At 35.1% G+C, this 23,782-nt stretch overlaps 2 protein-coding genes across 2 annotated transcripts; one reads left to right on the top strand and one right to left on the bottom strand.

Annotated features, from left to right (window-relative positions):
- Positions 1 to 217: 217 nt before the first annotated feature.
- Positions 218 to 2,247, top strand: LOC110707075 (transcription factor MYB80-like). The gene is made up of 3 exons (XM_021885108.1): positions 218 to 1,155; positions 1,280 to 1,409; positions 1,490 to 2,247. The coding sequence occupies exons 1-3, from the start codon at positions 1,023 to 1,025 to the stop codon at positions 2,175 to 2,177; spliced, it is 951 nt and encodes a 316-aa protein (XP_021740800.1). The 5' UTR covers positions 218 to 1,022; the 3' UTR covers positions 2,178 to 2,247.
- Positions 2,246 to 23,343, bottom strand: LOC110707073 (proteasome activator subunit 4-like). The gene is made up of 35 exons (XM_021885106.1): positions 22,862 to 23,343; positions 22,685 to 22,787; positions 22,493 to 22,605; positions 22,302 to 22,424; positions 22,004 to 22,105; positions 21,736 to 21,901; positions 19,864 to 19,980; positions 19,690 to 19,757; positions 19,499 to 19,600; positions 19,196 to 19,412; positions 18,855 to 19,088; positions 18,623 to 18,750; positions 18,231 to 18,348; positions 17,925 to 18,140; positions 17,685 to 17,840; positions 17,493 to 17,569; positions 17,174 to 17,379; positions 16,363 to 16,576; positions 15,906 to 15,985; positions 14,688 to 14,805; positions 14,424 to 14,594; positions 13,440 to 13,608; positions 13,250 to 13,293; positions 13,104 to 13,146; positions 12,861 to 13,006; positions 12,470 to 12,564; positions 9,757 to 10,646; positions 8,429 to 8,707; positions 8,137 to 8,232; positions 7,464 to 7,642; positions 7,298 to 7,379; positions 5,855 to 5,979; positions 5,211 to 5,300; positions 2,550 to 2,703; positions 2,246 to 2,405 (listed from the first exon to the last, which is right to left on the bottom strand). The coding sequence occupies exons 1-35, from the start codon at positions 23,020 to 23,022 to the stop codon at positions 2,364 to 2,366; spliced, it is 5,424 nt and encodes a 1,807-aa protein (XP_021740798.1). The 5' UTR covers positions 23,023 to 23,343; the 3' UTR covers positions 2,246 to 2,363.
- Positions 23,344 to 23,782: the final 439 nt, after the last annotated feature.

Genomic DNA, 23,782 nt, shown 5'->3' on the forward strand with positions numbered 1-23,782 from the left:
TTAGTTTTTCATCTACGGCTTTAAGTAAGAATATAATGAGCATTTGTTATGCAAAAGGTAGGACTGCTATTCACTTCAGACCATGAAACACTTGTACTCCTAAGCAACAAGTAATAGGGCATTCTGTTTGTAAGACAAATAAACCTCTAATAGACATTAGGTGCAGGACAATCAAGTTGACACAATAAGTTAAGCTGAGCTTTGCCTAATGGAACCTAGTTATACATATACATGACATGTTTTTTTTTTTTTTTTTTTTTTTTTTTTTTATGTTCATGTTTATGGGACAGTAAGCATTTTAGGGGCAATGTGATATACGCATAAAACTCGCAGCAATATAATCGTAGCAAACAAAAAAAGTATTACTGTAATCTGAAGGAGGCAGGAAATAGGAAATAGCATTATGTAATGATTGGCAGCCCAAGATTACCCGCCAAGTATTTAGGGAGAAAACTGACAAAATAACCGCGGCACGTGTGGACGAGGAAGCAAGAGAAAGAGAGAAAGTATGATGGGAGATCTGAAAGCCAACTAACACACTCGTGCAAGAATGAATCCCAGAAATCCATAAAATCCCAGAATCAGAAAAATGAAGGAGAGAGAAAGAGAGAGAGAGAGAAAGGGAAAGAAACAAGGGTGTTGTGTTGTGTGATGTGTGTGTTGACCAGGTGTCTTGTGGGTGAGCTACCAGCCTCTCCTCTCACACACTCTCAATGGCGTTGAATTCTTTAATCAACTCATGCACCTTTCCTGCTCTCTTTTCTTCACCTCCTCCCTTCATTTTTCTTATTACTCTCTCTTCTCCTACACCCTATATAGTACTATTTCTTAATTTCCTTTTTCTTATTAACATAAACACTTCTTAATCTTTCGATACCAATTCTTCTACTCTTTTTTCTTTTTAGGTTTCCTTAATTCTTATTACTCACTGCTATTATCACTAATTCAGCTCCCAAACTAGCTACCCCTCCAAGCTTCCCCTGTTTCTTCAATATAACCCACCATTATTTAACACATCAACCATGGGTAGAATTCCTTGTTGCGAGAAGGAAAACGTAAAGCGAGGCCAATGGACTCCTGAAGAAGACAACAAACTCTCTTCTTACATCGCCCAACATGGCACCCGTAATTGGCGTCTTATTCCTAAGAATGCTGGTTAGATTCTCTATCTTTCCTCTGCTTTTTTTTTTTTTTTTTTTTAATAAACCAAACCCTGGATAGCATTTGCAATCATTGTTACCGAGTTCTCATTAAACATTGCCAATCCATACATACATAGGTCTCCAAAGATGCGGAAAGAGTTGTAGGCTGAGATGGACAAACTACCTAAGACCTGACCTTAAGCATGGCCAGTTCTCCCAAGCAGAAGAAGAAACCATAATGAAGCTTCATGCTGTTGTGGGCAACAGGTACCAACACAAACCACATCCTAAAGGTCCTTTTTCCCACACCATTGCAATAATCTCTTACAGAAATTTTTAATTTTCAGATGGTCACTCATTGCTGCTCAACTTCCTGGTCGCACTGATAATGATGTCAAGAACCATTGGAACACCAAGCTAAAGAAGAAGCTAACAGGCATGGGAATTGATCCAGTTACGCACAAGTCTTTCTCTCACCTAATGGCTGAGATTGCAACCACACTAGGACCCCCACAGGTTGCCAATCTAACTGAGGCAGCCCTTGGGTGTTTCAAGGATGAAATGCTCCATCTCCTCACCAAGAAGCGAATTGACTTCCAGCTGCAACCTACCAGTTCACAAGGAAATATGAATGCCACGTATGGTATGAGTACTAAGCCCGACGCCAAGGAAGATACCGTAGTGAAGATCAAACTTGGATTATCAAGGGCAATACAGCAGCCAGACATGATAATCTCAAACAAGCCTTGGGAAACAACTGTAGGAGCAACACAAACTCATGTCAATGGGGGCTGTAATGCATTTACCGCTTTTCAGTATGGTCAATCTGCTTTCATTGCTGAAGAAGATGGATCACCATGGAACCAAAGCATGTGTTCCACAGCAGGAGACCAACTAGGGCACTTGAAACTCGAAGATGAAAATGGAGAAGAGTCTGAAGGTGGAAAAGAGATTAGAAATGGATCCAGCATATTTAGTACCGACAGTATCTTGTGGGATTTACCATCCGATGACCTAATGAACCCCATGGTCTAGACTTTTTCAAACAGTAAAGGGGAAAAAAGAAAGAAAAGAGGGGGGAGGGGGGTATTGCATAGCCAGTCTTTTAGAAATAATGTATTTCATTAACCTTGAACCTGATACTACAAATGTAAATAAGCTACATTTATGAACGCATAAATATAATTTACCCATCTATAGCCTAATTCTGTGAGTGAAAATTCAAGCAAAATACGATGATGAAGATGATGTATCAGCAAGAACCTGCAATGTGGTGAACAGTAGATGTAAGCTTGCGGTTAGGGAAAGATACAATAATATTAAACAATATCATTTTTTGAGGGTATTGAACAATGTCTGTTGAAAGGTCTAGTCAGTAGAAATTTAATAACTACAAAACTCAGATACCTCTAGTTGTTCTTCAGTAAATTGATCTTTTTGAAAATTCCATGTGTCTGCATGAGTCCTTCGAAACTCTGCAACAGCTTTAGTAACAGTTGATCTCACAGGTGACAGTTCACCAACAAAGCGAGCCAATAAGGTAACATGCTCAGGCAACCAACTGAAACAAAAGAATAAATTTAACAACCATGGTTCGTTCAAGTCAAAAGACCACAGAAATGCAGCCAAAATCAAGCTCTTACAACTGCAACTTAAATAGAGGCAGATGCATACATTAAATCACCAGACACCTAAGTCAACCAATCCCTATATTTCAGCGAATTGACCTATTTTGTACTTTTGCTGACATATAAATGTAAAATAAATTTTGTAAGGGCATTTTACCGTAATTAGTCTGCACACCCAGAATTTTACCATAATGTAGTGCAACTCAGAATTAAACCCAACTATGACGTCATTATATCACTTTAACCCATGGTTAAAGCCCTTAACCATGACGTCATTATACCCCTAAACCATTTTCTTTTTTTGGGGGGCTGGTTGAAGCCCTTAACCATGGTCAAACACGAGTTAAAGGGTTATAATGACGTCATAGTTGGGTTTAATGGGGGTTTGGTAGTAATCGCAACATCTTAAAATTTTTTGCGGTAGTAATTCACAACTTTTTTAATTTGCGGTAGTAATTTACAAAGTGGTATTAACTTGCGGTAGTAATTGGCAAATTATCCTTTATTTAATATACAAAAAAGGATTAAAAATCACCAAAATATACACAGTAAGACAAAAATTTACTAACCTAACTTTCTACAGATTAATATATTTTCTCTGTTTCAAACTCTTCAGACTTTTCAAACTCGGGCCGAGGCATTTACCTAACTGTATGTATAACTTTTTTTTTTTTTTGAAACCAACTGCATGTATAACTTAGATAAGCGGAATTGTTGCCTTACTGTATGTATAAATTCGATGATGTCTCAATCTACCATGCTCAACAGTGAAGTCGTAATTTCCAAACAAAATTGAATAACTAAAATATAACTGTATCTTTCATCCCTTCCAATTGTCTCGTAATTATGGTATCAAACTAATTGCTGAAAAGGATTATATATCTACTCCCCCCCCCCCCCACTTCTCTCTATTTTTAAGTCGTTCCGGTTTGACTTTTGCACTATACATAAACACCAATCTGACCAACAATTATGCTTAATATATACGATCACACGTAGTCATGTTGGTACTTGATAGAATCGTCTTATTGTATAGTTTATGAATAACAGCATTTTAGAAATAATACTTATTGATAATTTAAGATATCGTTGGTCAAATTGCATTGGCAAATGTACCGGTCAAATTGCATTGGCAAATGAACCGGTCAAATTAGGACATTTAAAAAAACAGAGGGTTTATATTGTGTGTAGTATCGTCCTCTAAGTAAACTGATCTCAAAATATATACGTACAATAATTACTTCCTCCGTTTTATGTGGTTGCATCAGTTGCAAAACACAGAATCTTAGATAATTTTTGGAGATGAGAGGGATAGAGAAAAAATAAAGAAGATGACTCATGTGATATAAAAGAGATAAGAAAGAATTTATTAAATAAAAAAGAAAGTGATGCATCTAATTTGAAACTTCCTTATTTAGAAAGTGATAAATCTAAAAAGAAACAGAGGAAGTATCATCTGTTGTTTCATTGACTCTACTCTAATTCTAAAATCCTTAATTCTGCATCCGATTAATCTAGTAACAGAAAATGCTAAGATACCCCCACCTTTCTTCACCCACAAACCCTAAAAAAAAATTGAAAAAAAAAAAAACGATTTACTTTCAGTCAAACTAAACATCAAAGGCAGCATCATTATGCCTTCATGGGTTTATGAGCAGTTGGCAAATCTGAAAATTTATCCAGTAAAACTATGTAAAGTTGAAATAGTGCCTACAGTGTAATGCACCAAAATTAGGCAAAATAGAGCAGAAGGACTTGAAATAACATGAACCACCAAAGAAGCGAAAAAGTCAGCCATGAGATTTACTATTTGCAAACCAAATTTTCTTAAATACAACACAGAAAAGGATGAGTTGTGTTAGGAATAGATCAATATGATCTCAACGTACTGTGTTTCTTTCTCGGTGACTAATAGATCATTTTGTTTTATTTTTCCCCGACTTATAAACAATTAAGCACCAACCGAGTTCTAAATCATCTATAAATTTGCATTACCAATGGAAAACTTTCAACTTATTCCAATCATCGATTTGTTGTATGACCAACGAGAATGTGAGAAACCTTATTACTTATTTTTTCTTTCACTTCAATTGACTCATATTGTTTGCCATAAAGGTTCATTTATAGTAAGCATCGATGATAACAAGTTGGATCCTAGTATTTTCAAGATAAATTATCAAGAGAAACAAAACAAATGGAATTGGAACCCTTAATAAAAATGACTTCCAACAGGAGAGAGCTTAAAGAGAGAAAATATCCCTTCAAAGGAATAAAGAACCGAATCAAAAGAAAATTTACAAGCAACATAAAGCATTTAAACTTCAGTACCCCTCTTTTAGACAGAAAAATGGCAACTAGACATCTCCAAAATTATGGCAGCAGATTATAAAATTTGGCAGCAAAATTTGAAATATTCTAAATTAGGAACTTCCATAGTTACCTTGGCATATCATATGGAACAGATAAGACACCAGCTGCCAGCGCAAGCACAGCACCATGAACAGCAGCAACAGAATAGCCATCTCTTCGACTGTTTCACAAAGAGATAATAGGTTAAAAGTGCATTTACATAACAGATTCAACAGAAAATGCACTGACACCTGAAAGAATTGGTGCATCAGATGCACCATTTAGTATTCATAGGCAGTTCCGAAACATTTAATCATATCAAGACTTGACCACACCAATATAAGATAGAATAGAAGAAAAACAATGACAAAATTCACAAACTATGTAATCGCTAGCAGAATTTTCTACAGTGACCAATTAGATAGGGGAAGTTTTTAAAGAGACCATCATCGGCTGCTCCTTATGAACTCAACATCCAAAGCAAGAAGAAACGAAGCTAGAAGACCATCTAAACAATTACACATTATGAACAATCACCGGCCGAGGTTATGATGAAAACAAGATGATGCAAAGGATATAACTTTCATTCAAGAGCTGAATCTCATCAGTTACCACAGACCACCTTAATCCTCTCAATACAATGAAAACATGCACAACCTAAGTAGAATGAGTGAAATACACAACAAAAATTCACAGAAGATAAATTTCAAATCAAAGGCTTATCAAAGATCCAACCTTTGTTTTCTCTTCTTGAGAATAAGAGTTGCCTCTGTATATGCCCTTTCGCGGAAGTCACCAGCAAGAACTTCATTTCCGCCCTTCATTAGCCCAGCCAAAACTGCTGCCGCATGCTCTCGTACCTGAAACCAATTAATTATCAGGAGAAAAATAAAACACAGTATATCATGCCTGCAAAGTGCCTTGACTGCCACACAAATTGAAAATGAATACATCCCAAGAGTTGTACAATTCCTCATGTTACGCGATTCCAGATGTTGGTTATTTACTCATATATGTTAAAACATTCCAGCTATGAACTACGTACAATAGCTGGAATAAGCATGATAAAATTCTGGATAACAGAGATACAAAGAATGAGATGCAGCAGTGAACATTAGAGAGACTAAATTAGATGTAAAGCAATCAAAGAATAGAAGAGCTTATACGAGTTAACCTAGTAGCCCATCCTTTGCATGTTATACATGGTGGCCATGTGAGCCACAAGCATACAAAACTTGAAGGAAAACAAGCATCAAGTATGCTGTAGATAACTCGAAAGGAAATAATTATACATAATCACTCTAACAAACTTGCAAAATTTTCGGTCTTTAAGAATATGAACGAAAGAAATTTAAGTGTCCAATACTACTAAGCTTGAGGAGAACCCTTCAATAATTCTCTTAAAATGTCACAAACTTGCAACTGGTGATAATTGTTTAATTCCCCCATGTGTTTCCATGTCTGTACTTCTTTTCATGATCTCATCTCTCATATTATTCCTTCAATCCGTCCACAGTTTACTAAAAAAACACATCTTAACCAGGCACCACCAGCATAAATTGCTTGTGTTATACAGAATTTGCTAAGTTTGGAACCTAAAAAAAGGCAATATATCATATAAAATCTCATGAAAAACTTTTGTATACACCCGGTTTACACTAATATTAGTGCACATCGAGCAGTATAAGGGTAACTTTTAGCTAATTTTAAGGTAACTTTTTGCCTTTTTTTGGGTAACTTTAAACATAATACAATTTTTATATAAATAGACAACAAGAAAAGTTTTATAAATGTAATTTAATTATATTCAATAACTAATAATTGATTTTTAGTCATTTAAAATGTGATTCTTTACTAATAAAGCGTATTAATTTTTATTTGTATTGAGTTACTTTAATGCATATTGGGGTAACTTTTATTCATTTCAGGGATAACTTTTGATCACTTTAGGCTATCTTTATAATGGATGTACAATAATTATTGTACACCCGATTTTTTTAAGAGTTTGTGGAATCTCATAATGTCAACACAACCCCAACACATCACTGCTTCAGAAACATCTGTCTGCTGATTCTATTCTTGTTCTTGGTGCACTAATTGAGCATGAGCATGTTTACAATTAAAATCCACCGGGAAAATAATATATTGTAATTTATAAGAACAAAGGAAGGAACTTGCCTCCACTTGGCTATCAATGAGTAACTTCTCAACAGTTCTCCAAATCTGTAGCTTTTCATCATGTGAAAGGACAAAACTGTGCCTGTTATGAGTAACACGGATGAAAATTGACCATATAAATAATAATGATCAGAAAAACTCATGCATGACATTGCCTCAACATTACCTATACATAAATGTTCGAAGATATGTCAATGTAGCAGATCTGATCCGCCAGTTAGAATCATTAGCTGACTTAAGGATAACAGCAACAGCCTTTTGGAGATGTGGTTCTCTAAATACACTCCATTTTAACAACGAGAAAGCAGCCTTCGCCAATGTTGATAAATCTTTATTTGATGTATCCTTCAAAATCCAAAAATAAACCTTTATTGACATGCTCAAATCATCAAATTTCACAGGACTCTATAAATCAGACTTCACCTAATCTCTACTACATAGTTTGATGTGTAAAGATACAGATTAGTGACATAAAGGTTCTTCGACCCTTTCCTCTTTCCCGTAAGACAAAAAGGCAATGAGATAGCTAGTTACGATATAAGAGCTTTATTCATACATTAATACAGATGTGAGAAACCTAGAAAAGATAAAAGAGGATATAGCAAGTCAGCAATCACAAAATAGATTGTGACAATTATCCTATGACTAATGCAAGAACATTTTAACCAGATTTTTGACATTTTTCATCTTTTTAAATACTAGCTATACTGCCAGCGAGATTACCACTAAACTAATGAGACATTTACAGGACCAACTGGAACAGAAAAGGAAGACCATCAGCAGATAAGTCTAAACATACAGGAAGGAAAGGAAGACAAGCAAGAAATCACTTTGCACACCTGTAATGAGATTACGGGATAAAGAATGCCGACAATTGTCTCCATCAAATACAATGATCTACCTGACTTCAGCGAAGAAATAACAAAATGGAATAACTGCACATTTTGAAATCAATGGTTAGAGGATTGACCATCTTAAGTATAGAAACATCAGTCAATCATTTCATGACACAGTTGGCAAAGGCAAACCCAGCCTTTTCCAAAACAGAGGCTGTTAGGTTCAGTTTCCTCCATCCCCAACAAAGCCAAGTAATCAAAATGAGAATTACAGCAACGAAGTTCCAATCATTACCGTTTCCATCCATTTGACATCTTCATCTGAATCATTTGTAATCCCATTTTCTGGAACTACTACTTCTTTAGAATCCATATGGTCAGAATGAGTTGTTTTCTGGATTCTAATGGCACGTTCAGTAGCCTGATCTGATAAGAGCTGATTCCAACTACCACCAAATAAATCATCTTCCATACCACTGCTTCCCCTTTGGGCAGAACCATAACTAGCAAACAATTTGTGGAGCTGAACATTTGAGCATAACACACAAAGGGTAACACCAACAGCTTCCCTCACCTGTACCATTTAAAGTTTAGTCTTTATATTCAGAACGGACAAAAAAGAGACAAACCCTCACATGCAGTCATAGGATTTAAGCAGCCAACATGACAGCAATCAGTTAAAAGCTCCATGACATAGAGAGAATGATTTTTTTTTTGGCATATGGTAAAACAAGAAAAAGAAAAAATGAACATTACAACTCCTCACTTCACCACAAACATATGATGTGTCGCAAAAGCAAAAGCCTACAATGACAAAGACCAACAGATTAACTCCTGAATGGTAACAAACTTAAACATTGCTATAGCAATCAGCCAATCACCACAACGTCAACAGTAGGAGTTGAAACTTAACACAAACAATACCCTATCACTGTCTACTGTCAGAAATACAGTTGACATTGACAAACTTGAAAGCAGCAACAACAATCGAAAACAGAAATACACATCTCTAATAGAGGAAATGAAAGTAGTGAATAAAATCTTCACACAGAAACAATGAAGCTACGTGATCTACAACACATAGATGGACCGCAGATACTTCATATCTGCAGACAGTATTCATAACATTGGTGACAGAGGTTATCAGGACAAATGTGATCCAAGCACAAATCCACATAGAGAATGGGGTCAGTTTCTGCCAATAAAAAATGAAGATCTATCCTTACTGATATCAGGATTTTTGGGAGTCATCCTTACAAATTTTACCACTTGCTTCCAATAAAGAAATTATCAGCTTTGTTTTCCCTCAATATTTTCTGCCTCAGCCATTGATAAATTATGATATGAAAAATAAAGACATGTCACAAAGACCCTTCCTTTGAGATCTAGAATAATCAGCATTAAACTTCTATCAAGTACCAAAGATGCCAATGAAGAAGCAGCTAGATATAATCTATTTAATTAAACAAAAAAAGGAATAATCCTAGTATATATGGACTTTTAAAGCTCAGCTCTTGGCAAAGCTGATAAGAGAAACATCCTTCAGACTCAACAGCATATGAAAATGTGTAATTATCCTGAGAGAACTATTTTAAAAGAAAAAACAACTAATGGATGACTTACTTGTGCAGATGAATGACTCATATTGATCAGCAACTCCTTCAGCAGTCTGTTATGAAGCAGTAGTTCTGTTTCTGGCATTTTTGGAGGTGACACTTCTATCAACACAGCTGCTAGAAAAGCATAGCGTTTCGCAATAATAGTAGTAGTCACAGTCTGGGGCAAAGGCGTAAGCAGGCAATCCATGATTTTCTGCCTTAGAAGAGGAACCCGTGTACCGTTCTTTCCCTTCCCAGTCACAGCATAGCGTATGCAAGATGCCCACTCAGGCACAGATTCCACAGACGGTGCCATAATGATATCCTGTAGTTTAGCCATTATCCAATCGTCCCATGCTTCAAGGAGACCATTTACATCAGAATGCAAAATTCCAGCAAAAGCCTCAGCAGCAACGCATTGTTTAGATCTCTCCTTAGAGCTCCCAAATTCATCTAACGAACTTTTCAGAGCTTGTAACACAGGGGTTCCACATTCTTGAATCAACCGCTTAAATATTCGAGCAAAGTTTGAATAGAAAGTATCACTTCCTAACAAAGAAATCCAACTAGGAGTCCGAGGCCAAGAAGCAGTGAAGTCAAAATAAAAAAAGGTAATTGATTTGTCAGCTACACTCTGAAAGGAAGAGTTCCCATGATTTCCCCTAGAAGTGGTTTCACCATCACTAATTATATGAACATGGGAAAGGCTGTTGAAGGTCTCATTAAAAAATCCCTCTTCCTGAAATATTTCAACCAAAGTTCTTTCAACAGAAGATTGGGTAATCCCTTCAACCTTTTCTGAGGAAGACTTAGCTGACATTCTATGGGGTGATTCTTTCAATAATATATTGAGAGCAGAGATTGCAAGAATTCTAGTTTGAGGAAGTTGACTTTTTAAATTCTTCAAAAAATGCCCTGAAAAGGAAATGAAAAAACATATTTGGCATGGGTGATGAAATCATAAAGCATAGAACAAATTAATTAAGATGATATAAAAAGAGAATTAGTTCTTTAAATACCATTAATAAACAAGTCAGGATATGGATAATTTAAGGCCTTATAGCTTGGGTTCATATGATGTCATTTATGATCCCAAGTGTAAGAACAAGAACATCTCCTCCAATTCCTATAGAAAAATTACATCAACCACTAAGGATCTAAGAAGCCAAGTCTTTTAATATAGTTCATCAAGACCCCACTTGATCCTAAATACTAAGCACCTAAGGAGCAATTACTATAAAAATATTACATCAACCACAAAGGATCTAAGAAGCTAAATCTTTGAAATTGGTTCATCAAGATCCCACTTGGTCCTTACAATATCCAAATTCCATACCTATGTCCAAAATTCAGAGATTGTGCTAAATTTATGGGCATTGACAAAACCAGACACTTGGATATGGATAGCCTACAGCTGTGCCCAAAAGGCTGAAACCAAAAAATTGGCAATGAATACAATTAATTATAATGTCATATATGAATCCTAAGCTTCAAAAGAGACTTCTTCTGGATGCTCTAAGATCTCTGTTGATCCTGAAAGCCTTCTTCCTAATTTCGGGCAAAAAAATTACAAGGTTTTGAAATTTTTGATTCCCACACCTATTCTTTCAAAATACTATACTATATCTCCATTGTATCACTTATAGGGTAATCTCTAACTTGGAATCCATATCTTTTCTCTAACGTCATTAATGGTCACAGCGACAATTGAGGATTTCCATGTGCACTTGTAATACTTCCTTTTAACTTCTTACTCCCTCCGTCCCCAAAAGTTCGGCCCTTATGGCCAAAATTTAGTCCCAAAATGATCATCCCATTTGCATTAAAATATCATCCAATTTGCAACAATATTTGTGCAAAATTAGCTTCCCCATATACATTTTGCTTTTCCATGTACTTGTATTACTTTCTCTCTCTACTTTTTCCCAAACCCCATGTAAATTTACATTTTCAATGTACTTTTACTACTTATTTAACTTTTTGAATATTCGTGAAAATTGCCCATAAGGGTCGAACTTTTGGAAACGGAAAGAGTATTAAAATTTTCATTCCCATTCAGATACCTTCAAATACCTTCAAGAGTTATATTATGTGTCATCTAGGTGTTTATGTTTATTAGCAATGGAGTCAAAAACCCTTATCATTTTTTGAATTTTAAATTATAATAAAGGGCTAAAGTATAATGGCTCATTTAACTATTCAAACTTTTAATCACTGCAGATTAGCACAACCATTACATACAGAATACAGAGTGAATTCAAAACAATCTCTCTAATATTGGAAGGTTAAGGCTTTACATCCAACCCCACTTATCCTACCCAAGATGGGAGCTTCTAACACTATAAGGGCATTCATATTAATATTTTGTTGTAGTCATCAATCTCATCATCATCATCTATGTTTTTTTTTATTTTTTTATTGTCATTAATTAGGCAATAAATTTAATAAAACAAGTTATAAAAGTTTCTCTAGATTAAATTTTCAATTGTGACAAAATTTCCAGTCAAGTTATTGTATATCAGCATATTTATAACTTCAAAGCCACAGGCAGTGCCATTATTTCACAAACAATAGCTAATACATTCTATTTTTGATGGCTGTGGCTAGTTCATTTCTAAAAATAGTTGATAAACAGTAGGTTACAACTCAAATTTGAATAAGCAACCAAATATAAATATGCATTTTCTAGTACTAGCCTTACATATATAGCAGGATGCTTGAACTTAAAGCTCACTCACCAGCAGTTTCGCTTAAAAATGTTGTAGAAGAATGTGGATCGTTCCTAGATGCCATTGCCACTAATAACAAAACTCTGTTAGCCATCAGATTGTACCTGAAAGGTATAAACAAAATAAAAATTACAAAAAAAATCTCAAATCAATATCAGGATCATGAATAATAGTCCGATCAAAATTATACTTTAATAACCGGAAAAAGTAACGTGTCAACCAAGAAAATTCTTGCTAATTACAGAAAAGAGCAGGTTGATGGAAAAAAAAAAAAAAAAAAGGTTTCCATATAGCGTTACCAAAAAACTAATTACAATACAGTTTAAATCCTTAGCTTCACAATTAAGAATTACAGATTTCAAATTATAGCACACATCAGAATCGTGAAATAACAATTTACCTCCAATGCAAACCATTTGTATCAAAACTCATTGAACCTATCTGAGAAATTAAGTCTGCAAAAATTTGCCCATCTGAGTGGCTATCTGATGTCTTGAAAATATTTCTAGGTACTCCAGCAAAAAGAATATTGAATTTTACAAAAAGCTGTGATCAATCAGGAGAAGCTCAATAAGGAAAGGCTGCAATTTAAACACATACATGCAAGGCCAAACACAGAGTAATTAAGTTTGCATGACATTACCTCAGTGATTGCCTTTTGAGCTTTAAGGGATTCGTGATGCGCACTAAACAAGAAAATCAGATGAATAAGACGAAGGCAGAGTAATAATGCTCCCAAAAAAAAGGGAGAGTACAAAGCAACACACAAACTAACATATGCCAAAATACCTCTTCAAAATGCCGAGAATGAAAGAAGTAAAAGCCTTTCCATCCTGAATATATACCAGAGGAAATTATACGAGAACGTTAAAGATATTTTCACAACAAACATTGGCAAGTGGCCCAAGTGAAAAAGCCATTAAAATATTTGAGCCGTTGTAAAAATATCTTATACATTAAAAAAATATTCTTGAATTACCACTGTCAGATGCTTGAGAATTGTTTGATTGGATAGAATGGTGCAAGACCCAAGAACAGTGTATTCAGGTGAACTGGGGTTTGATAAATTCTCAGTCAAGACAAGCATGCACCTTGAGACCATAGATGGCCATCTCTTCAACATCTTTAAGAGGCTCTTTCCAGCAAGTCTGATTAGCAATTGAATACAAACAAATAAAATCAAAACCTGGGTGATTAAAAAAAGAGGGAAATAAGCGATGAACAAGAATTTCTTCTTTATATTTGAAGGGGAGGGAGGAGGGAAATCGTTCATAAGGTACAATAAAGCTATCAAATATTCAACTGAAAGAAAAGGTGGATTTTTTTAACAGTTACAGTTCAAGAGGAAAATCTTAGAGCAAAGAGCACTAGATAAGTATCCACAAGTGACCATGATATCTCTATAAATTCTACTATAGGTTACGAAAGTGGTAGTCCCATTACCTAGTCAGTCCAAAGAGTCGCTGATCTAGCATATGTTGTCTAGTATATTGCTCTCCAAATTGCCAAAAAAAAAAAAAAAATCGAACTAAATACATTGCCTAGCAGCCTGTACTGAAATGTTTCTCCTCTTTCAGAAAATTATAAAGCAGCACACAAAACTTCAATTCAATGGCAACAATACTTCATTATAACGAAGTTAGAGACCCTCCAATGGATAGATCTGGTGGGGTGGATCAGTAGATGGAGGAACACGGATCTAAACAACAGATGAGTGAAGCATTAAGGAGGGGAAAGGAGGCGCAAACTATACCCAATGGTTATGATCATTCTAAAATAACCAAGATCTCAACATCCTAAGGGTGCAGGCACTCACCCACAGCTCCTCAATCCAAGTAAATTTATGGAAAGTGTCACATAGTCAAGTTTCAATAGTCATACTAATCCAATATTAAGCTAAAAATATATCATACATGTGATTGAGATGGAAAAAATAAGGAAAAAAAAAAACATGGGAACTCACGAGCGAACAGTTTCATATCTATGCAAAGCTAATTTTAGAAGATCATCCATGAGAAGAATTGCATGACTTGATGGAGAGAAATTTCCACTGGTACGATACAAATGAAAAGAGGACTGAGATGCTCTCCATGTGTTATGCATGTATGCCTTGTCAGCAAGAGCCCAGAGTGGCCTGGATTGAAATATTCAACAGCAATTAGAGATAAGAAACTGGAGACTGTGATGCATTGAATGGAGCAAGAAAAAAGAAAAAAAGAAAAACTACCTTCTTTTTCCATTAGAATGAGAAGATGTTAGAAAGTTTATAGAAGGTTCTACAATGGCAGCAGATTCCAATTTCCAAGCATGCCTGTGATTCGCCCATTCATCATATTCAAGACTTCCTATAACAACAGAGTAAACAAAATAACCAAAAATTGTCAAAATAATGCAAACATAATTTTCTTTTCAACTTAAAGAATAATTTCAGTCAAATCAGTTTGTTTGAATACAATTTCAAGAAATTTTCAGACTTTGCAATCCGTTACTCCATACAATTATAAAACATAAGGAAAATATGGAAGCTAGTGCCCCTGGCTATTTAGTGGTGTACTCAGATGGAGAGGAATTACTGTACTTTTAGTAAAAAGCGTATATTGTTAAAAGCAATTATATCACTCTTCTGCATTCCAAATTTTGTTAAGATCTACTTTTTGCACAGAGATTAAGGACAGTAAGTAGTGATTAAAAAAGAAGGTGAGTGGTGCAGGTTCAAATTTTATATAATAAGTTGAGAGGAAAAACTTAAATAACAAAAAAATGTAAACTTAATTGTGGAACAAAAAAAGTATATGAGCTCCGATAAAAGCAACAGTCGTCTTTCATTTTTTTTATATTACTAAGAAAAATTGTGTAGGGGAGGGGGTATGAGAGAGATTCAAAGGGGTTTTGGGTCATGGAATCTTTGGTTCTAACCATACAGTTTTAATAGAATTGAGGGTTGACACCCACTTGGTCTATAATATTATAATTGTTTATTTAATATTTTAAACCAGTGCTGATAATAATAATAATAATAATAATAATAACAATAACAATAACAATAACAATAACAATAACAATAACAATAACAATAACAATAACAATAACAATAACAATAACAATAACAATAACAATAACAATAACAATAACAATAACAATAACAATAACAATAACAATAACAATAACAATAACAATAACAATAACAATAACAATAACAATAACAATAACAATAACAATAACAATAACAATAACAATAACAATAACAATAACAATAACAATAACAATAATAATAACAACAGATATAAAGAAGAATTATAGGAAAATTTCAACAATTATGACATTTCAATCAAATTTGGCAAAAATACAATCGATCAAGAACATAAAGTTTTAATAAATTCAGTTTAGCGCAGAATAATTTAGTTGAAAACAGTATCTATATCATTTAGCATACCAGAAATCTTACCAAAATTTACTAAAGCATCCATAATACGGATAATGAGAATTAGTAATATGCTATCATCTGGCTTTTCCTCCAACAAGTATCTGGCCAACACCACCCAAGCAATTTAGCACAATAAAATAACAAAACAATTATGAAAAAGTACATATTTTTGTCTTTCCAGGTTCATTTGTATGTTCCACATACATTGTTAACCTATAGAAAAGATTGCAAACATGTAGTTCATATAATTCATTTATTATAGTTCATATAATTCATTTATTATGAACATATAATTCTTTTTTACTCCAGAAAAAATGTAAATATAGTTCAAAAGTTATCAACATATCATATATGTACACAATTTTGAACTATATATTCATCTGAGACTGGGATGCGCATCATGATCCTGGATCCATGATGAGGAAGAGGGAAACCCATAAAGTGAATACTCAAAATAAATGATAGTTTAGGTAATTACCGACAAGCTGCATGTATGACCTCAGCTGCCCTCACTCGCATCTCAGTACTGCCAACTTTAGCACCTGCGGCACCTGCCAGGAAGAATAAACTTTGAACTGTATCTTCAGCATCAGCAGGTGTGACAGGATCAAAATCCGGCAAGCAAGACAGTATGCCTTGCAATGAAGAATCAATCTGCAGAAGAGTCACCTTGAGATGGTCTTTCTCAATTCCTACACAATGCAACATACTAGTCAAATATCTCTTTCAGAAATTAGATCAGAAGTCACAATATAAATCTCTGAGGATGACCCATGATTTAAGTCATAAGAAAAAGAAAGCAAGTAGAATATTTTGAACTTAAATAAACAGGACATCTGGTGAAAGCAAACAAAAATTGCTATAGTAGAAAGTAAAAGTAGGAAGACAACACTGTGACCCCAACTCTGAAGCTATCAGTGCAAATTCTGGAGAACTATAACTTTTATAAGTACACCTCATTTGGAAACTAAATACATGGTTAAATCATATACTTCCTCCGTTTTTCTTTTATTGCACCATAAGGACTTTTACACTATTCACTTAATCTACTTTGACCATCTTTTGTGATTTATCTATTAGGAAAAACATAGTCATGTGAGATCTAGTTAGATTCGTCTTGAAATCTACTTTTTAAATATTAATTTTTTTATAATTTTTACAAAAGTATAATTAAAGATATTAATAGCCAAAGTAATGCATTGGCAAGCGTAAAACCCCTTACGGTGCAATAAAAAAAGAACGGAGGAAGTATATCGAATTTCATACGACAGAAGTAAGAAGTCAATCACCTGCATCAGTATGAACTTTATCTTGGCATATTGTAACCAGTGTGTCTAGTGCTGATTGAAAATGAAGAGATAGAAGCTCATTTGCATATAAAGTTTCCTCCTCTACTGGAACATGCCATTTTGGGTAGATGAGTTTGTCACTTAAACAATCTTTTGTGCTGATCCAATTCTCCATGAGGGGAGAATCAGGATGTTGCCATATACACCTACAGAACCAATCTGTGTTAAATAAACTAACTCAAAATTAAAGGATAAGAATCAGCTAATTCTTTGTGAACGTGCATTTGAATGTGAATGTCCAGAGCCATAAAGGGAACACCTGTATTGGTCAATTGGATAATAAAGCACCAAGCTTCCAAGGAGAGACCGGAGCACATGGTCACCAGCTCCATTGACCTGTCTCACACGAAAAAAACAAACCCGCCAAATTCAATATGGGACTCTGAGAAATATAATTAGACTGTATCAATATACAGCCCAATAACACTCAAAGAAACCGCCAATACAAAACCTTCCAAGATGGTGATTCAAACGCTAGGTCGATAGCTTCTTTAAATTGATCCCTGCAGCGTAAAAGATGGGGGCCCCCGTAACTAATACAAACAGACAAGACTTTCAACTGATAGTCAATTGCAGTTTCAAGAGCTGGAGAAATTGAAGGTTTTGCCTGGAAGATTAAGCTTGAGTTTAGCCAAAAGAGATCCGAATATAAACTAGAATTAAAAATTGGAGAATATGCAAAGACCAAGACCTTGCATATGATAGATGGATCTAAAGGACTTCCTATGAATCCCGTTCTAGGCGTCCCTTTCATAGATGATATAACTGCTGATAGCATAGGTATAACAAGATGAAGAACAGCCTCTTCTGGATTTGAGTGCACACAAGCACAGCAAAGAAGTCCAACCTCAGCAACAGCTCCAGGGAGTACATTGGTTTGTACAAACTTGGAACTTTTCTTCAAAGCCTGTATAATAAAAATCAATTGGAATAGAGTCCCCTTTAGCATTTTGCAGGAAGTAAAAGCCTGAAGGATTATCAGTTAAGAGTCTAAGACCTGAGTGAAAAGTGATTTTGACAGTCTTCCAAGCAAGATTTCCAACATGCAGAAGTAATAAGGACCGTCTTCAACAAGAAAAGTACCAGAGGTAGCCATGGTACTAAGTCCTTCGTTCCTGGCACCACCCAAACAACAAATGATTCCAGCTGCATGTAAACAATAATGGACAAACATGCACACATGCTGAAAACCAATTAAGTAAGTTAGCTATTCATAGTATTCCAATTTTCCATGAACTCCTATTTAATCATTCTTGGAATTCTTAATTTCAGGATTTCTAGCGTTTCACTTAAAACTCTGTCTCCCATATAACTTGACCTTCCACCAAATGCAATATTCCAAAAGGATGTTATCAATGGTGAGAAATAATTACTGCTATGAACTCTTACGTGACAGAACTTGGCTCCAGATGTAAAAGTAAAGAGAACAGGCGACATAGAAATTCATCAAGCCACTCCGAGAAGCGGATGGCAGAAATTGGCGACGAGTCATCAGTACTATCTTCTATAACAGCCATCTGCCAGAATTCAACACAGACGTAAAACAATCGAATATAATCAAGTAAACCAACCAGATATAAGTATATATTAAGTTAGTGAATTCTACTGACACATTCCTTACATTTGAAAATATGGAACCAATTAGTTGCATGCTTGCTAAAGTTTTTGGAGGATCGTTGGCATCCATGCCCAGCAGTGCATTGGATAATGAGATGACCAAAAGATCGACATATGAGTAGGAATCATCAGAATCAGCAGGTCTTTCTACTGAAGATGAAATAGATGTGAAGAACAAAGGCCGGCCAATATATGCTACAGACGTGACAGCTGTTTTCAACTGGTGGGTGGCTGTCATCTACAAAAAAGATAAACGAATCTCAATTGCCACTTCTAAGGTTAGCTTTTCACATGAAAGTATCATATCTTATATTGTGGTGGAAGATGTGTGGTAAGTCTACTAACCGTCTCCAAAGCCATATGAAACCGAGAGGCTACAAAGGGAAGGACCATAGAGGGTTCTACATAAGACAATATTGAAGTTGCTGCAGCAACTGTTTCAGATAAATGTTCATTTTTGCTGTATTGGCCACGGTCAATCAGCTTTAACACAGTGCTGACAAAAGAGATCCTCTCCGATTTTCCCAAATATAGCTCTGTTCGTCTGCGACCATTAGATATCCTGCATGAAGAATCTTATAAGTGATAAGATCTAATAACAGAACCCTTGCTGACATGGAAGACATCATTCAAGAATGAATTCCTTACTTTTGCTCATGCTGTAAGCGCTTCTGAAACATAATTACCAGATACAGCAAAAATCGCTCCAATGAATAGGTCCAGCGACCACCATTAGAAGGATGATAATATCTAAAACAGCAAAATTAGTGTGCAACACATTATTGCTATTAATATTCTAGACATGGAACAAACTTAGAGAAAAGCATGAGACTACGCACTGCTCCAAGAGATTAATAAGCTTGTCAAATTGCTCTTGAGCTGAACTCCCAGGTCTAAGTAAATACACCTGCATCAATAAAGAAGTACAGCACACCATGTATGATCAATATAAAAGACATTGAAATAACTTCTAAGGTTGAAAAAACTTATGAATGAAGTACACTTGATCTTACAATAGATTTTGCAATGGCCTTAGATGGAGTGGATGTCTTGTTGGAAAACAAGAACCTTGTATTTCTTGGAACATTAACAGAGTATGGGTACGAACTAGCACCATTAGCCACAGGAACCTGAAATTACCAAAGACATCATTCTTTTCAAGCATGGTAATGAAACAGAAAAACCAGAGGTGAAGTAATTTGGACAAAATAATTTCCCAGATTTCCGAGATCACAAAAAGAAAAAGATATGTGGATATGCCACAAGGACCATCTCATGCCTATGATACATAGAATCCACATAATCTAATTATTTGATTAAATTCCCTAGTTAATGCTGCAAGAATTTTGGAATGCATAAAAACAAGATTTGCTGGAGTGACCCAGAGTCCCGGATCATAAAGTGTTGTTCATGATAATAAGAGCTAACCAGTAAGTATGGAGTACCTATAACTAGGTGTGTTTCAGTACAACATATTTTTATATTTATGCAAGTATTCTCTTTCTCGTGGTTGAATGTGGTCAATTTGCTATCAGACTTTCATGCACCTATAAAACTTACAGAAGCAAATTCTAAAACTTAAGCAAATGCAAATCCTATCATTAGGTGCCCTGGCTGACTACGACTACCCAACCTCCCAAATCATTTGAATGAACTGCATGGAACTAAAACCTTCAACCTCATAGTTGGTGTGAAATAAATCAAAAATCGAGCTCCATAGCATTAAGCATATGATTACATAAAGGATGCATATTTACTTCACTTAAAGGGGGTGTATTAGCTTCATGGTTTGTCATGCTGTCAAGAGCAGAATATGCCAGCTGACTTATCAAAAGGCAATGTTAAGTCCCAAACCAAAACCTTCAAAAAATTGATTGAGCTGATCCTAATCACACCCTAAACAATCTACTAAGAAAAAAGGGAGTGCAAAGTTGGCAAGTCTATACCCTGGGGAGTTTGGATGTAAGTCGTGAGTTCATGACCAAAGTTCAGCCAAAAAAAGCATAAACAAGATAGAGAGCTCAAAGGTGTAGAGTTGTGATTAATGCTAAGGTAAGGAAATAAAAGGGATCAAGAAATCACATAGACTTAGGGCCTGTTCTCTTACGTTGAAATTTAGTTCAATTCAGTTCAGTTCAGCTCCGCTCCTAATTTCCTTCTCTTATAAAATATTCAGTTCAGCTCAGCTCATCTCAGTCAATGAGAACAGGCCCTTAATAAACATAAAAAATAAAAATAAAAAATAGTTGAAAGGTCAGGGATCTTGAGACAGGGACACTCTCTTGACAGCTTTCTCCAATATTATACAATTATAATGGCAGATTGTCATCTGGAATACCAGGGTTTTCAGCAAATTTGAAACGCTTTTATGGTATCAAGAAGGCACAACAGCAGTCCAACTACAGCTCTGCAGTCTACAGCTTATCTCAACAAAAATTGGCCAGCTGTTAATTGCTGCCAATAAAATGAAGGCTGGTCCACAATCACTTCTAGTAAAGTAGTAAGCGATTTATAATTTCAGTATTAATGATTTAATTAGAGTGAATGAATAATGTCATTGATTACTTATAACGGTTTCCTCATTGGTGAGAAGAGAAAATTTGTATTCACAATTAGATCTCCTTCTTTTTATTCACAAGTGGGTGGAAAAGTTCCTTAGGTTGTCGGAATGGGATTTTCCTGCATGAAACCTACATATAGTGATTGTCTCATAAGCAACTGATATTCACTAATTCAATTTACAAAACTCCTGTTCCTACATATAGAGATTGTCTCATAAGCATCTGATATTCACATTCTTTTTTCACAATTGAAATATATCTTTATCTAGAAAAGAAATTGGTGCGTGCAAGAATATTATAACCATTAGGGACCCAAAATCTCACCTCAAACATATTCAAATACTTAGCAAAAAGTACAGGCAATAAAGGCTCCCATGTAAGTGCGTCATAGTTCTTTATAACACGAGCAAGTACAGCAGCCCATTGACTGTTCCAAAATTGGCAATTTGGAATAGAATTCCATACTTGTATGCATTTCCCAATCCAATCCCTGCCGTTGGCATGCAAAAAAGAGGAAATTATAAATCCAAGACAGAAGAATTTAATAATTACCCACAGATAATAGAAAATTCCTAAGCATCCAAATTCTTACAAAGAGAAGAAATCCTGGTTGTCCAAATTAGTAGGAAGAAAAAGTTTGATGAAGCCAGAACCTTCAAATGCTGAATTATGCCATGGATTTTCCAAAAGGGAGCTACAAGCATGTTTAGATTATGATAGTCAGAATGATAGTAGAAAAGATACACAAAAAAAATGTCCAACAAATGAATTAGATAATATTATCACATTAAAAAAAAAAAAAAAAAAAAAAAGATACACAAAAAAAAAGTCCAACAAATGAATTAGATAATATTATCACATTAAAAAAAAAAAGGTTAAATAATATTTACCCAAACTCAGACCATGTCTGGAAAGCAGAATTAGGGGGAAAGAACCTCCTACAAGCTCGGACAAGAGCAGTGAGTGTCTCAAAGTGTCTCTGTTTGATTCTCCATCCTTCTGGGCCAGTATTTCTGTAGAGAAGATATTACGCATGAAATAATAAAATGGAAAAAAATAAAGCGGAGAAAAGAAATAATACCTGGAGAAATGGGTACGGAGCAAGATGTCATAAAGAGGGCGCCAGTGAAGAGTGAGAGATAACTTGTTTCTAAACTTGTTAATGATTCTAACAAGTAAATTGCCCCATCTAACCTAAGGAAGGCAATTAGAAGAATACTGTAATTAATGAGTGGGAAACCCAGATTGAAATAACGAAGAGGATGATAGATACCTGGACGTAGAGTTTGCCGGAAGAAGCATAGAAAATATCCAGTCCAAGTTGAACAAGAGAACCAACATCCTCGAGAGACACGTCACTTTTAGCCTTGATGAAACTGGATTACAAAATAAATCGATGAAGATGATTCTGGAAAACAAAAAAGAAGAGAAGAAAAGAGAAGGTACACACAGGTCTAGCACAGAAATCCATTTGAGAGTGGAGTAGACGGAATCTGGATCTTGAGGAAGAAAGCAGAGTTTGAGTGAATTCACGACTCCGGAGAAAGCCTCCTTCTCTTTCCAACATTCTTCAAGGATTGGACCAGGAAGCCATGCATTGTAGAGATGCATTTCCAGGATCAAATCAAATCAAATTATTATCCCCCTTTCTCCAAATCACTATTCTATTTCTTCTTATTAATATACCTAATTAATTACCTTAACTGGTCACCGGGAGTATCGGTCTTTCCTTTTTTTTCTTTTTTTTTTTTTTTTGAAAAGCCGGTCTTTCCTTATTTCTTATACGGAGTACTCCGTATTTACATTTGCATCAGCATCCACTAAGATATGCAGCCTATCAACCAGGATAATCTGCTTTTTTTTTTTTAATTTACTACTCCGTAGTATAAATTATAAACTCAACTGCCTTTCTCACACATGCCTGATTCCATTTTGATACCTTAATAAGGTGGGAAAACTAGACTTCTACTGTCTGCCTCCTCCTTTTCATGCCCCTTTTTTTTTTTTTTTTTTTTTTTGTCTTCCTCCCTTTTTCGATTTTTTTTTTCAAACCATATTTTCCACTTTAATTACTACAGTAGTGCTTTCTTTTCCATACATGTTACATCTTACATTCACCTTTTTTTTTCAAAAAAAAAAAAAAAAAAAAAAAAAAAAGGTTACATTCACTTGTTGTCTAAGAAATGGACTTTTTGGATATCACATGTTCTCCTTTTCTCTCCAACTCTACTTATTTTTGGTCTTACACCTTTGTTTCTTTCATCTTCTTTTATTTAGGCCTTATTTGGCAAATGGTTGTTGACTGGTTCACTTGGCTTGTTTGACCAACTAGAATGTTTAGTTGTTTATAATGGCTTTTGAAATTGGCTGT

Source organism: Chenopodium quinoa, unplaced genomic scaffold (genome assembly GCF_001683475.1).
Source record: "Chenopodium quinoa cultivar QQ74 unplaced genomic scaffold, ASM168347v1, whole genome shotgun sequence".
NCBI lineage: Eukaryota > Viridiplantae > Streptophyta > Magnoliopsida > Caryophyllales > Amaranthaceae > Chenopodium > Chenopodium quinoa.

Excerpts from the sequence above, each read along its gene's own strand:
- LOC110707075 (XM_021885108.1), top strand. The coding sequence starts at position 1,023 with ATGGGTAGAATTCCTTGTTGCGAGAAGGAAAACGTAAAGCGAGGCCAA. Across the intron at positions 1,156-1,279 it reads TCTTATTCCTAAGAATGCTG|GTCTCCAAAGATGCGGAAAG; the intron begins GTTAGATTCTCT and ends ATACATACATAG. Across the intron at positions 1,410-1,489 it reads CATGCTGTTGTGGGCAACAG|ATGGTCACTCATTGCTGCTC; the intron begins GTACCAACACAA and ends TTTAATTTTCAG.
- LOC110707073 (XM_021885106.1), bottom strand. The coding sequence starts at position 23,022 with ATGCATCTCTACAATGCATGGCTTCCTGGTCCAATCCTTGAAGAATGT. Across the intron at positions 17,570-17,684 it reads TTGAATCACCATCTTGGAAG|GTCAATGGAGCTGGTGACCA; the intron begins GTTTTGTATTGG and ends CGTGTGAGACAG. Across the intron at positions 13,147-13,249 it reads ATTCTCGGCATTTTGAAGAG|TGCGCATCACGAATCCCTTA; the intron begins GTATTTTGGCAT and ends TTTCTTGTTTAG.